General features: G+C 45.6%; 1 protein-coding gene across 1 annotated transcript; it reads right to left on the bottom strand.

Annotated features, from left to right (window-relative positions):
• Nucleotides 1–215: 215 nt before the first annotated feature.
• CYP1B1 (cytochrome P450 family 1 subfamily B member 1) lies at nt 216–11,220 on the bottom strand. The gene is made up of 3 exons (XM_084623509.1): nt 8,422–11,220; nt 6,715–7,710; nt 216–3,192 (listed from the first exon to the last, which is right to left on the bottom strand). Exons 1-3 carry the CDS (start codon nt 8,439–8,441, stop codon nt 2,580–2,582), a joined length of 1,629 nt encoding a protein of 542 aa, XP_084479635.1. The 5' UTR covers nt 8,442–11,220; the 3' UTR covers nt 216–2,579.
• Between the last annotated feature and the right edge of the window lie 3,744 nt (nt 11,221–14,964).

The raw sequence follows: 14,964 nt of genomic DNA, 5'->3' as shown, positions 1-14,964 counted from the left end.
TAGGTCACTGCAGTCTAGCAGGGACAAAGCAATTCTTTGGCCTGACTAACTCTGGGGGGGCCACGCCATCATTTGACTTTTCCCAGGTTAAGCATGCAACAGAAATAATGGTTTTGTTTATCCAAATCCCAAAAAATGAAGTATAAACTCAGCAGATTTATTGTAAGAATAATTTTTATTTAATATTTTGGTAATACAGTGATCCATCTTAAAATGACCACAAAGATTAGCTGTTTAAGAACTGCATATATTCTGAGTATTAATAAACTTGAAGAATTTTACAGTGATAGTATGATGCACATATATGACAAGCATTTATACGGTGTATCACCTGATCATAGAAATCCACAGAAATCAGTTTTGACTGTATGAATGACAGTTATGTTTGAAGCCAGATACATATTTTAAAGCTTTTGGGAGAAGTACAAAATTACAAAAAAGGTATTGTTTTTTTACTGAAATAGAAAACAATGATCCTTGAGTTAGAATAACTATTCTGTTGAAGTTTAGAGCCTTTATTATGGACATAAAAGTATAAATGAAAAATGTGTTGATCTGAGTATGAACATGTTAAGTATGTTATACAGCATTTCACAGATATAGGCTAAGTTCTGGGATATCAAAGATTATTATGTAGTCCACAAAATAACTGAGGGATACCCCTTTTAGATTTTAAAAAAGCCTTTGATTTTTAATGTTTAGTTTTGAAAAACATGGACGTACATTCCCTACAAAATCAGAGATTTGGAATAGCTGAGTCAGGTGTGTCCCTACTACCTGGGTTTAGGGAGCAATGCTTTAAAGACCCTGACAGATTCCTTTGAAGTTAATAGCAAAGCTCCTATGTACTTCAGTGGGATCAGGATCAGGACCTCAATGTTGCTCCCATCCAACACCACTGTGAGTTTTGCCATTGCTATCAATAGAGGGTAGGATTGTTACCTACTGTATAATATAGGGCTCAGTCCTTCAAATCTTTATTCATGTGAACAGTCCTCACTCTATCAGGTAGTCTCATTGTTTATAGCACCAGGCCCATATTCCTCTATATACCATAGGGTCTGATTTTGCAATAGCCTATTCACCTCAAGCAATGTGCTGAGTGCCCCTAACTCCCATGGATTTCATTTAGAGTAGAGGGTGGTTTGTGTCTCACAGGAGGTGCCCAACACTTTGCAGGGTCTGCATTTTTATATATTAAAAAGCAGGTTCTCTGAGTGTTGTTCATTATCCCATATAACCATTACACAGTGGTTCAAGACTGAAATACTTCTCATGTATGTTTTACTTAACAGCTGATCACAAGGCTCTTTATTTGAAATTTTTTAAGCGTTTTGTGAAATAATGCAAACTACAAAATGTTCAAATTATCCTAATTGGGGCCCCAATAATTGTATGTAACCCAAACTCCCATTATTTTATGTTTCATGTCCTTACTGGAAGTAGATCACATTAATAGTACATGATGAACCACCATAGGCATAATTTTAACTCCAGCTAATAGAATGATTATAGGAACATAACTATATCTATTCCACATGTTATTTGATTAGTGGCACAAAAGTTCTAAGAGACAAGTCCTCCTGCAAACCTATGTGAATTTTAATGGCACTTCTCATGTGATTAAGTGTTGGCATGTGCCTAAAGATTGGCAAAATCTGGCATAAGCTTTTAGCTGAGAAAATAAACAATCCACAATAAAAGGCCATCCTTAAGGTTTTCCTAATGAAAATATCTACTATTTTTCCTTTGATCAGTACCTTTGCTTCTGCTTATGAATAAATTAATGGATTATATATCATATCTGCCATTTGGTGACTTACCACTTTTAATCTTTCTGCTTGAGATGTAATGAATTTCAGTACATTCCATTTGTTCACATATAGATTATGAAATACATTTCAAAATTCCGTTGTGCTCATAAACAAGTCTCTTTGTAGTCATACTTTAAATACTTTGGAATGTTAAAGGCAAGCTTGGCATTTTACCCAACTTCATTTGAAAGTTTATCATCAAGGCACTGAAACACATCCCAGCGCATGTCCCAGGACACAACACGAGCCCATGGCAGTTCCCTGCATAGGGCGCTTGCAGAATCTGGCTCCAACAATCTAGGCACCTGTTTCCAGATAAGATTTCACTTTGGGATGTAGAGTCTTGGAAGGCAAACTAGAGCTGAGAGCTGCAATGAGACATGGAACGTGTTGTGCAAGGAGTGGCGGACAGGACACTGCAGCCAGGCAGTTAATGAGGAGGGTGTTAAAATAACTGTTTTCTTCTGCCTGTTCACCAAAAACAAATTTACTTACAAATCACATATTTTTTGCCTGTATTTCAGCACTTAATGTATTTATAAGGCTCCCCTGGCACGCGCTCTCTCTCTCTCTCTCTCTCTCTCTCTGGAATTAAAAAAGAGGACCTGCTTAATGCTTGGGCAATTCCACTCCCCTGTGTTTTGTGGTACTTGGTATATTACAAAGAGCTCACCAGCACAGCATATTATTATTATTTATTTTATTTTAAGTCTAAAAAAGAGAGAGGCGGGAGCATCCTTATATATTTTATTCAAATGTCAGTGTTCATAGATTTGCTGATAGATGATTTTCAGTAGCTGTTTTCTCTGCTTGTAATCTTTGGACAGCTTTATCTAGCAAATCCATAGTCTCCCTAAGAGTGACATTAACTGTAAATGGCTTAGGTTTAATGGTCAACCCATAGGTGAAGTCCATTTTAGAGTCCTCATTTGGATTAGCAATAAAATTGCACTGGTGTACCAGTATGGAGGTAAAGAGAAAGAGCTGCATCTTGGATAACTCCTCTCCAATGCACCTACGTTTACCCAATGAGAAAATCATCACATTGCTAGTAAGATCTTTGTTAATGAATCCATTCTCATCCAGGAATCTTGTTGGATCAAAATCCTCGGGGTTGGACCATTTTTCTGGGTCATGATTCACTGACCACTGATTGATGAATATGACTGTATCTTTTGGAATGAGGTAGCCCATTATGGAGGTGTCGACTGTGGTGGCATGTGGAATAGTGACTGGCACAAAGCTGCTGAAACGCATGGATTCATAAAGGAAAGCCATAACATAGGGCAAATGAGGTTGATCTTCTGCACAGGGCAAGCGATCTCTGCCAACAATCCTATCTACTTCTTCTTGCATTTTAACCTGCACCTTTGGATATCTGTTGGGATTTAAAATATATTTATTACATATATACAAGTCATCTATGCAAATATAATCTACATTTTCAAACAACAGACTTCCTTTTCGAAAGAATTGTATTTAACTAGAGCTGCTCAAACTTTGTCACAATTTTTCGCAAATATAGTTGTGTCAAAATAAAGTATTTCATGGAAACGTTGATTTTGACAAATTTTCAGTGGGGAAAAAGTCAAAATGATTTGTTTCAATAGTGTTTCAATTTGTTTAATTTAGACTGCTATATTAAATTTTTATTTTATATTACATTTAATATTTCACATGTGTATTATATATTTTAATGCAATATAAAAGTTGAAACAAAATGGATTTAAATGACACTAAATGAATCTTTTTGGAATTTTTGTTTTGTAGAAAATTTTTGAATTTCAGCTTTTCCTTCTAAACCAGAATTACTTCTCCCCTTCCCCGCCCCCAGTAGGAATTTCTCACAGAATGGAAATTCTGGTTCTTAACCAGCTCTGTAGGTAACCCTAAATCTGTTTGCATTGGTATTTGAATTAACACATACGAGACTACATACAGCTCTAAACCATGTGTAATATAGTGTTTTTAAAACTAAAATATTTATCTGATAAATTATCATAATAAGAAAGTTCATGAGCTCTTTGTTTGTGGATATTTACATATCAAAATACACCTTTTCATGGTACTGCATTGTATTTTGGATCACTAGCAAAAAATTATTTCAAATTTGTTATATAAACTTGGAGAAGGATTTCCAAGTGAGAGATTATAAAAAAATAAACAAGCAAAAATGTCAGAGAGAGAGAGGAAAAAATAGACTGATCTCCTTGTTGAGGGTTTTTTTTTTTTTTTTTTTTTTTTAAGCCCTCATTCCTTCCCTGTCTAAAAGCAACATAGCTCTATTGTCTTCAAAACATTACAGATGCGGGAAGTTTTGATTTTTAACTTTTCATGTTCTTGTATCTCCACCTCTCTCAGTATGTCTGCATGAGACAAGGTAGGTGAGGTAATATCTTTTATTGGACTAAGTTCTGTTGGTGAGAGAGACAAGCTTTAGAGCTACACCGAGCTCTTCCTCCCGTCTGGGAAAGGTATTCAGTGTGTCACAGCTAATACAAGGATCAAACGGATAAAAAAGCACTACTTATGCTAAACTAAGGGACTATTCCAGGTGAAGTGGCCCATTAACACCTCTGTAGTCATAAGACAAAAAGGGGAAATAGTGGGTTACAAATTGTTGTAATAAACCATAAATCCAGTGTCTTTACTAAGACTATGATTTTTAGTGTCTTGCAAAGTTATGAATTTAAGCTCTCAGGCTCATCTTTTGAAAATGTTGTAAAGGTTTCCTTTGAGGATGAGGACTGAGGTCAGATCGCTTTGTGAAATATATGTCTGCATGGCAAACAAAGTCCAAATGTAAAGTACTCCAGTTAGAATGCCAGACAGCTTATGTAAATATTAGAAATTATCCCCCTACTTTTCAGGTGTTAAATATGTCCGCTTTTTAAGCAGCAGCTAAGTAGATGAGCCTAAGAAGATAAGGTCCACAGAAAATGCAAATGATTAAGGAAACGCGGGGAGATGAAAAGGAGGTAAACACCAGTTTCTTGCTATTTAAATGCCTCTTCCAACCATAAGATTTTTGCTGAGTCCAATCATTTTCAGAGAGGTGAATATTATGGTGCGTTTATATGCACACGCTGCCCAAGGGGTCTACCTGTTCTAATGCTTTGAGGTTGTTTTTCACTAGTCATGCAACCGCAATAAAGGCACCCACATAATAGGAGCAATAACATAATAGAGGGTTTGTAAACCGGTGCATCAACTCTTTCTCTTGTTTAAGTAGATATCCTGTTCCTACGATCTCTTTGATCTTGACCGGGTAAAATCTGTTACTTTTTGAGTTTGTTTTGTTGCCTTTTTGCCAGCCTGTATCTTTATGCAACGTTTACTGGATCGCACTGAGTTTTTTTTAATATCTTTAGTTTTTGGCAGTTTTCCCAGAGCTTCCGTGTGAGTTAATCGGGAACAACCGAGGTACTTTAGTGCACACAAATACAGGATTGTTAATTTATGTTTACTTTCTACTAGAACCAAAGAGCTAATAACCAGATCAGTTCAGTTTGATGCTTGCACTCACTGGCAATCTGAACATTCACCTCTAATAATGGGCCAATTTGTTCATGGAGCATGTTTAATACATTAGATTTTGGTTGCAGGATTCACTCCAACTTGTCTGTCTTATGTCACACAAAATGTTCTGCACAGCTAGACCTATTAGTTTATAACATTGTTTATTTTAGTTGGCTTTTATATATGGATCCTTTCCAACAGCTGCATCTAATTGTGTTTGAAGGAACTGGAGTGGGGAAAGCAATAGTCTTGCTATGTGATCAGTGACAGAACCTCACTGTCACATTTCAGAAGCATGGCAGGGGAGAGAAGAAAACTGATTAATTTTTTTAATGAAACTGATGGGGTATATTTTCCCAAAACGCTGAAATTTTGACTGGCAAGGGGCAACTTTATTCTTTAGACTTCAGCTAGCAGGATGTAGCCATACCTGGGTCTTATAAACTGATAATAAACCCACCCTGCCTAAGACAACAAAAAGCCAGGTTGGCCCGATTTTGATCAGAATCAGGCTCTGTATTTGTAAATTATTTTAACCCTTGGTGGCAGCTCTTGCCTTAAAGAGGGGAGGTCATTGCCATGTTTCCCTTAGAGGATTTTATTTTTATAAAGTTGTGAGAAGATTCTCACATTCGGCTTCCCCAAGACAGCCGCCAGGGGGTTCTGCTGCTGCAAAGAAAGAGCTGCAGTCAGGATGATGTAGCAGCAGTAGTGAAGAGAGTCTAGGATCATGCACTAAGGGGGACTCTAGGTTCATCCCCGCTTGCGGTAGGTAAGAAGGGAGTGATACCTATTTCTTGTATAGCACTCTTCAAAGTCTTTTTAATGTATTTATCCTCCCAACACCCCCCTGAGGTAGGGAAGCAGCATTATCCCGCTTTTACAGATGGGGAAGTGAGGCACAAACGATGTGATTTAGCCAAGATCACTCAGCGGGTCCATGGCAGAGCCAAGAACGGAACCCAGGTCTCCCCTACCCGAAGCCACTCGACCCTCCTTCCCCTCAGAGGGGTCTAGTTCATGGCCTGGAGGGAGAGGAGAAGGGCTCGGCTCTTGCACTAGCAGGGACGCTCGGTTCATGCTGGTTGCTGAGGTGAAGGGTTGGGACGTTGGTTAGGGTCAGGGAGCGATGGCAGCCCCAGCCTGGGCGGCCATCCCACTCCGCTGGTGCTAGGGGGACCAGCTGTCCCCATATTAGGGGCTTTATCTTCTACACACAACTCTTCCCCCCCCCGCCCCGCCCCGCCCCGGAAAAAATGCCCCCGGTTTTCACCCCTGCCTTTAAGCCCCCGCCCCTCCGCGCTGGGTGCCCGCGGTGGCTCTCGGAGCTGCTGGCCCCGCTCCGCCGGCGGCGAGCCGGCCCCCGCCCGAGCGCACCCACCGGAGGAGGAAGATGAGGAGCCACTGCAGGGCGGTGGAGAGGGTGTCCTGGCTGGCCCCGAAGATGTCGGTGACGGTGGCGGGCACGTGCTCGAGCGGCAGCCGGGGCTGCTCCTGCTGGAGGCGGATGAAGGCGTCCAGCATGTCGCGGGGGGCGGCCCCGGGGCGCAGGCTGCCGCGGTGCTGCAGGAACTTGCCCCGCACGAAGCTGTAGAAGTCGCGGTTGAGCTGGCGGAAGGCGCGGTAGGCGGCGCGCACCGGGTTGGGGAAGCGCTGGAGCCAGGGCAGCGCGTCCACCAGGCTGCCGGCGCCCACCGTGCGGCCGAACTGCTCGTTCCGCCCCACCAGGCGCAGGAACTCGGCGTCGCCGTGGCCGTAGCGGCGGCCGAAGCACAGGGCGCTCATCACGTTGGCCACGGCCACCACCAGGCTGCGCGAGGGGTCCAGGAAGGCGCCGCCCGCGCTGCCCCGCACCAGCAGCGCCACCAGCGCCCGCGCCTCGCCCAGCAGGTGCTGCTCCAGCAGGCGGCGCGGGGCCGGGCTGCCGGTGGAGAAGGCCCGCACCGTGGCGTGCGCCAGCCGGCGCTGCAGCTTCCACAGCTCGGAGTAGCCGCCGAAGGCCAGGCTGCGGCCCCCGGACACCAGCTGGAAGGAGGGGAAGCGCGGCCGGCCGGCGAAGGCGGCCCCCTGGCGGACGAGCGCCCCGCGGATGGCGCGCTCGCCGTTCAGCACCACCACGGGCCGGCTGCCCAGGCGCAGCTGGAACACGTCGCCGTAGGTGCGGGCCAGGCGGGCGAAGGTGAGGTGCGGGGCGCTGCCCAGCTGAGCCGCGTTGCCGATCAGGGGCCACGGGAAAGGGCCCGGGGGCTCCAGGCGCCGCTGCCGCAGGAGGAGCTTCGCCAGGCGGATGGCGGCGAGCAGGGCGAGGAGCAGCAGCAGGGCGCTCTGCAGGGGCGGGATGCTGGAGAGCGCCTCTCCCAGCCGCCGGAGGGCCACGCTGCGGGGAGAAGGAGAGAATCAGGTCGGGCTCAGGGGCAGGGGAGGCCCGTGTCAATAGAACACGGCCTGATACCGGCGCCAGCGAGCGATGCGTATCCTGTCACCGCGGAGCCGGAGATGTGCCTAGATAGCGCCTAGCGCGGGGCTGGGTGCTGAGCGAAAACCGTAATGAAGCCCCACTGGCGTTTGGGGAGGCCGAGAGGGGAAGTTTGCCTCGTGGCCTGCGGGTGCCCGCGGCAGGAGAGGGAGAAAAGAGGAGGATGCGCTAGCCCTTAGGAACCGCCGCGAGGTGGAAGCTGCAAGAAGCTCCTTCCCTATACAGGTCGGGCAGGTGGGGCCAGCTGTGGTCACCGCACGTCTTTGTCCCTTTGGAAGATGCGCGCAACGCTCCTAATTGCCTTTGGAAGGAAACAGTGAGAGACCCTGTAAATCAGGACAAGATTTCCCCCTTCTTGACTTGAATTAGCTGTAGGCATGAACTGGTAACAGTCCGTGTGCACGCACGGGTTGAGGGAGATGGGCACAGCCCCAGTGATCCAGGAATATCATTCAGACCCAAAATAACAGTTACCAGTGTGGTGACTAATAGCTCCTAGACAACGATGGAAACGTGCTTCACATTTTGTCTTTTAATTTGAGTGTGTGTGTGGGGGGGGGGGGGGAGGAAGGGGTAAGGCAGCTTTTAAAAAAAATCTCTAATAAAACTGACCTGTTGGCAAACGCTTCCATCAGAGATTTCTGGGCCGGGCAGCCTGCAGCAGCTGTGATCCGTGCAATTGGGCAGCACCAGCAGGGCACTCAGCAGGCAGACGGTGGGAAACTCCTTAGAAGCCCAGGTTCTTGTCACCCGGAGCTTGGCAGGTCAAGTGCAGGCAAATGCCAATTGCACCCGATCCCGCATCGTGCGTTGTTTTAACCTTCCAAGCGTTTTAACCCCCCAGAGCTCGCACTTCAGCAGCCTGCCTCGTTCAGACTCAATTGACACCAGCCAGGTGGGATCCCCGCACGGAGCCCGGGTGATGGGGCAGCCAAAACCTGCGGGAGAAAATGAGGGGTGTGAGCGGCTTACAGGACAGTTTAGGGTCCCTCAGAGCTGAGCCGGGCTGGGCAGCCTCCTGGCGCTGGTTCTCGTGGCTTCAAAGCCGCCAGGAGCTGCAGCCCCCAGCCGGCAGTTAGCCCTTCCCGAATTGCCTGGTACCGACAAATCGCAGCCGCCCGGCTCTTCCCTACGGGACCCCGAGGCTCTTTGTCAGTGGCCCTTGGCCCCAACCCGTCTGGACTGGCTGAGCCTTCGAGGTTTCCTGCCTTTTGGTGAACGTTTAGCAAAGCGGTTCCAGCTGAACGGCTGGCGGGGCTGCGGGATCGCGGACTTCTGGGGCAGGAGGGAAGATCTCGTTCATCTTCAGGGTTTTTGAAGTTGGAAAGTTTCCCCCTCCTCTGCCTGTCGCCTCCCCGTTGCGTGCGGAGTTTGCATTGCGTGAGTCTGTGGTGGAACCCGCCGGCCATCTCCTCCCCCCGCTCTCCCGCTCCCCGCTCCCTGACACCAGTTTAAAGGGAAATAACGCGAAGCGGGGCAACCCAGGCGCCCGGCCGCGTGCGAGATGAGGAAAGGGCTGTAGCCTGGGGAGCCAGGCTGATAGCTTTGCCACCTGCTGAAGGGAGCTGTTAGTTCCCAGAAGTGAGCTGTTTCCTCTGGGAGAGGACGGACAGTTCGTTCCTGTTCGGTTTTGCTCCTCATCGGAAATGTCTGTGGGTCACCGGGCTGTGTCCCTCTCCGGCGGAGGGTGCGGAGTCTCGGCCGGAGGTCCCTGCGCGTCTCTCCAAGAGGAACGGTTCCCTCGGGCTGCTCAGGGAAGCCCGGGGAGACTTTGCTGTTGACTTGAATGGGGGCAGGATAGGGCTCTTGGCAAAGTGGAGGGAACAGCCCAGATGTTTGCTACGGTTCCTTCTTCGGTCCCCTTAGAGTTTCTACTTGTTTGTTTAGGGAGTTTTAAGAGGTTGACAAATCCTCGCCGTGTAAATATCAGAGACAATACAATAATCATTATAACACTGGGCTTTTGGTCAGAGAGGTACAGTCATCAGATCTCTCTATGTTACTGTATTGCAGAGTGAGCATGTTAAGACACCCAAAGATATGTTATTTCTAATGATTTTATTAAACCGAGTGAAACCTCTGATTACACATTTAACGTAGCAGACATGTCTATCACATGTTACTATTCAAAAGCAAATGTACAGTTCCCCTTTTCAGGCACAAATAGTGATCTTTTCAGAGGTATATTTTCCAATATTATTGGGATGCTTTCCATGGTTTATCTGGGGGATTTTTTCCTTGTAGACACACACAGACAGAGTGAGAGAGTTAAGCACTAGCATACATTTAGGATGTATTCCAGTCTTTCTTGATTTAAAATGGATTACAGAAGTCCTCAGAGGTACCTACAGAAATGGGTTTCTGCGTTTCTTTTCTAACTGCTTTTCAAATATTCTTAAACTCTTACACACAAGATTTGCCCCAGGCTAACAGACTAGATTACAAATTATTAGCCTGGCAGCTTTGAGTGGAAAATATCATCTTGGCGGCATTTAAAGTTTCATGAGATGAGAACATGGCATTTTGTCCATCTGAGAAGCTCTTTTTATTTTTATTTTGCTTTACTATTTATTAATTTGTTATAAAATGCACATTGTATCCACAGAATTATATCTGGGTTCATATTACAAACATTTAAACAGACTGTTACCAACAATTGGCATTGGTCAAACCCATCTCTCCTTCTACCACCTCCATCAGCTGAGTAATGACCTAATCCTATTTCCACTGAAGTCAATGCAAACCTTACCATTTATTTCAATGGCAGCAAGAAGGGGTCTGTTAGGAGCTGGGTGAAATCTTGTTATGGGTTGAGTTAAAACCTCATTGAAATTAACAGGTGTGACTGCACCTTTAAGTTAACATACTGTAAAGATAAACTTCACCTAAGACAAAAGGATTATGTGAACACATCCAGAAATTTTTGCTGTGTAATGTTTATGTTCAGTGGCATGGATGTATGCGAGAGGGACGAACACACAGAAACTGAGACAGCTTAGTATCTGACCTGGAAGAAACCCGGGAAGAGATTTTTTGGGTCAGAGGGGCAGGCTGTAAAGAGTGATCTTGGTGCTGTGAGCCAAAGAAGCAATTTCCTACTATTTGATTCCTTCTGCATTTAGAGACACGGAAGTTTGCATGTTCTTTTTAAATAAACAAAACTGCATCAAAGAAATCCTTATCACCAATTTCTACTCCCAACTGGAACATCCTCAGGGCCCCAAATTTTGACTAGCTGCTCTAGTCAAAAAGAGGCAACAGGTCCTATATCTCTGTCCTGTCCTCCTCTCCTCCCCTGAATTAAGAAAAGGGCAGTGTGTGTTTTGCATTAATCCCCAGGTCGCCAAACTCCAGTGCTGGTGGACTACAAGAGGGAGAAGAAAAGGAGTACTTGTGGCACCTTAGAGACTAACCAATTTATTTGAGCATAAGCTTTCGTGAGCTACAGCTCACTTCATCGGATGCATACTGTGGAAAGTGTAGAAGATCTTTTTATATACACACAAAGCATGAAAAAATACCTCCTCCCACCCCACTCTTGGGATCTTGGGAAGATCTTGGGAAACAGGCCAGTCCTTGCCTACAGACAGCCCCCCAACCTGAAGCAAATACTCACCAGCAACCACATACCACACAACAGAACCACTAACCCAGGAACCTATCCTTGCAACAAAGCCCGTTGCCAACTGTGCCCACATATCTATTCAGGGGACACCATCACAGGGCCTAATAACATCAGCCACACTATCAGAGGCTCATTCACCTGCACATCCACCATGTGATATATGCCATCATGTGCCAGCAACGCCCTTCTGCCATGTACATTGGTCAAACTGGACAGTCTCTACGTAAAAGAATAAATGGACACAAATCAGATGTCAAGAATTATAATATTCATAAACCAGTCGGAGAACACTTCAATCTCTCTGGTCACGCGATTACAGACATGAAAGTTGCTATATTACAACAAAAAAACTTCAAATCCAGACTCCAGCGAGAAACTGTTGAATTGGAATTCATTTGCAAATTGGATACAATCAACTTAGGCTTGAATAGAGACTGGGAGTGGCTAAGTCATTATGCAAGGTAACCTATTTCCCCTTGTTTTTTCCTACCCCCCCCCCCAGACGTTCTTGTTAAACCCTGGATTTGTGTTGGAAATGGCCCACCTTGATTATCATACACATTGTAAGGAGAGTGATCACTTTAGATAAGCTATTACCAGCAGGAGAGTGGGGTGGGAGGAGGTATTGTTTCATGGTCTCTGTGTATATAATGTCTTCTGCAGTTTCCACAGTATGCATCTGATGAAGTGAGCTGTAGCTCACGAAAGCTTATGCTCAAATAAATCGGTTAGTCTCTAAGGTGCCACAAGTACTCCTTTTCTTTTTGCTAATACAGACTAACACGGCTGTTACTCTGAAAAGAGGGAGAAGATTTCCAGAGCCAAGGTTCACTTACCAAGGACGCCTGGCTGTCTGCACCCAGGAACTTAACACTGGGGCAGGGCCGGCTCTAGGCACCAGCAAACCAAGCACGTGCTTGGGGTGGCACTTTTCAAGGGACGGCAAAAAACCTAGAGCCGGCCCTGCACTGGGGACAAAGATCAAGAACATCCTGACCCATCACAACAGGACACTGGAAACAGGCACCGGAAGAAGCTGAATCCTAGGCCACTGAGAGCACCTTTAAATGGCATTTCCTGACTGTTGAGTGCCTCACTTTGCACCCTTAACATTTTTTTCCTATGGAATCTCCAAATTAGACTAAGTATAACTGCTCACCCTGGGTGGTCAGCAGGGATTGAACCAAGGACTTCTCCACTAAAATCATGAGCATTCACTGTTCAAGCTAAAGGACTCAGAACTAAAGTCCATGTATTATTACAAGCCTAAGTGTAATCTTTTCATTCTGTAATAAAATATCTATCGTCTCCTTTCATTTTCCTTTGGCCTCCGAGAAAGATAAGTGACTTCCAAGAGTCATGGATGTCGAGTCCTACCATTAATCAATGATTGAGGGAAAGAAAGAGAAACAAGGCAAGATGAGAAAAAAGATATTACAGTTATTGTTTCATATTTATATTGAAGTGGTCCCTACTGTCCAACCAGGTCTGGGACCCATTGTGCTGGGTGCTGTACAAATATATAAACAGTGATGTCCTCGCCCAAAGTGTCTAGTGTTTAAATCCAGTATTGTCCAAACTTTATTTTAACCGCATATAGTAAACACTCACCCCAACTTTCTAGGGCCTGATTCTCTAGTGTTTTGCGCCTTGTGTAGTCGCAACTGTGCAAAGCATGTGAAATGTTGCCATTCTGATTTCTTAGTGTTTTGCAAGGTGTTTACAGTTTCAGGGTAACTGCACCTATATTCCTCCTCCATGGTCCCTCGGGGGCACTCACTCAAGGTTTTCAGCTCTCAGGTGTCCCCCCCCTTGGGTGGAGACCCATGTGTCTCTCCCTCCTGTCTGGGGTTTTAAGGCTACACAACTCCTTGCCTTACACTGTGATATCCCCAGCAAGCCAGTCCACCTCCTAAAGACCAGTGCCTGCACTTTGCGTTCTCTCCCCAGGGCTATGAGCAGTGTATTGCCAGGAGTGGCAAGTTACCGTGCAGCTCTTTCTAAGCAAGCACATTTACTCATAAGGTAAAAGCATTACAAGGAAAACATAATAAAACAATAAACAGATTTTAAACACATGCTAAACATACTAGGAGTCACTCATGTGTAAGAGTTAGTTTTTTTTATTTAAAGCTGGCAGAGTTTACCACAAGAGTTCAGTTTACATGAAGATATCTTCTGATACAGGTTCCACTAGTACAAAAGATTATTTTCCTCCGTTTCACTGCCTTACACTGATACAATGGCAACAGTAGGCATCTGATTCTCATCTGCACTCAGAGTGCCAGGGATGCAAGGGAATTGGCTGGGGCTCCCTGATTATGGGGCCAATTCTATGCTGGGCCTGGCCTAAATTAGAGCATCTTGGGATTGCTTTTTAAAATATATATTGTTACATTGTATATCTTAAAACTTTGTTAATTTCTTATATATAGTTGAGGCAGGGGCCTGTGGAAAAAACTGTGTGTGTTCATAATACATAGGCACCAGAAGAATGAATAAAGGTTGCACAAGCACATTAATTCTGGCATTTCCTAACTTTTTGGTGGTGTTATTTATTAGTTGTATTATCGTTGGACCCAGGAGTCATGGAACAGGAACCCATTGTGCTGGGCACTGTACAAACACAGAACAAAAAGACAGTCCCTGCTCCAGAGAGCTTACAATTTAAGTATAACACAAAAGATAACAAATGAATACAGACAGACAAATGGAGGCCGTAGCGGGTTGGTCACCCTGCTCTGGCCCTGAAGGGGTTAAAAGCAGCCCTGGAGAGGGCTGCAGCTGGGAAAAGCTGAATGAGTAGCTGACCACAGGTGTGGCCAGCTCAATCAGGGCCCAGCTGGCCCTTATAAGAGGGCTGTGGGCCAGAAGCAGAGGAGTCTCACTCTAGCACTGGAGTGGGAAGGGCTAGCTGCCTGAGAAGCAAGGTATTTGAAGTGGAGCAGTGCTGGGGAAGGGCAAAGGGAGCTGGAGAGCTCCAGCCTGGTAAATCCCCGGCTGCAGACCTTGTTTACAGCCAAAAGGGGCCTAGGGCTGCAGAGGCAGAGGCAGCTGGTCCTACTCCCTTGCCAGTCATGAGTGACAAAGCTGTCACCAGCGGCAGGTGAGAAACTGGCCTGCAGAGGGTGCTCTGGGCTGGAAGAGCTAATTCCCAAGATGACCAGCAGGAGGTGCCGTGCTGGTGAGTCATCGCATCGCTACAGAGGCGTACAAGGAAACCAAGAGTCTAATTTGGTCAGCATGATAGGCTGTGGTTTCGGCATGGGGGGTGGCAAAAGGCATATCCCTCACACAAAGGCCACCTGCTTGCCAAATTTCAAGTTTCCACTCCAAAGAATGTGGCTGTTCAAGCTTTAACATGAACAAAACAATGTATTTTCACTCGACTCATTCTTGGAAAAAGCTGGACTGTTTGGGCTGAAACATTTCCAAAATGTCAGCCTGAAGGCGACACCCAGCATGTAAAACTTCAGCCCGAATGGTTAAAGTTTGGCAAAGTTATAAGCAATTGAAAACATCAAGATTGG

This window comes from Lepidochelys olivacea, assembly GCF_965140295.1.
Source record: "Lepidochelys olivacea isolate rLepOli2 genome assembly, chromosome: 3".
Taxonomy (NCBI): domain Eukaryota; kingdom Metazoa; phylum Chordata; order Testudines; family Cheloniidae; genus Lepidochelys; species Lepidochelys olivacea.
Note: the sequence above shows the minus strand (reverse complement) of the source record. Positions and strands in the feature narration are given on the sequence as shown.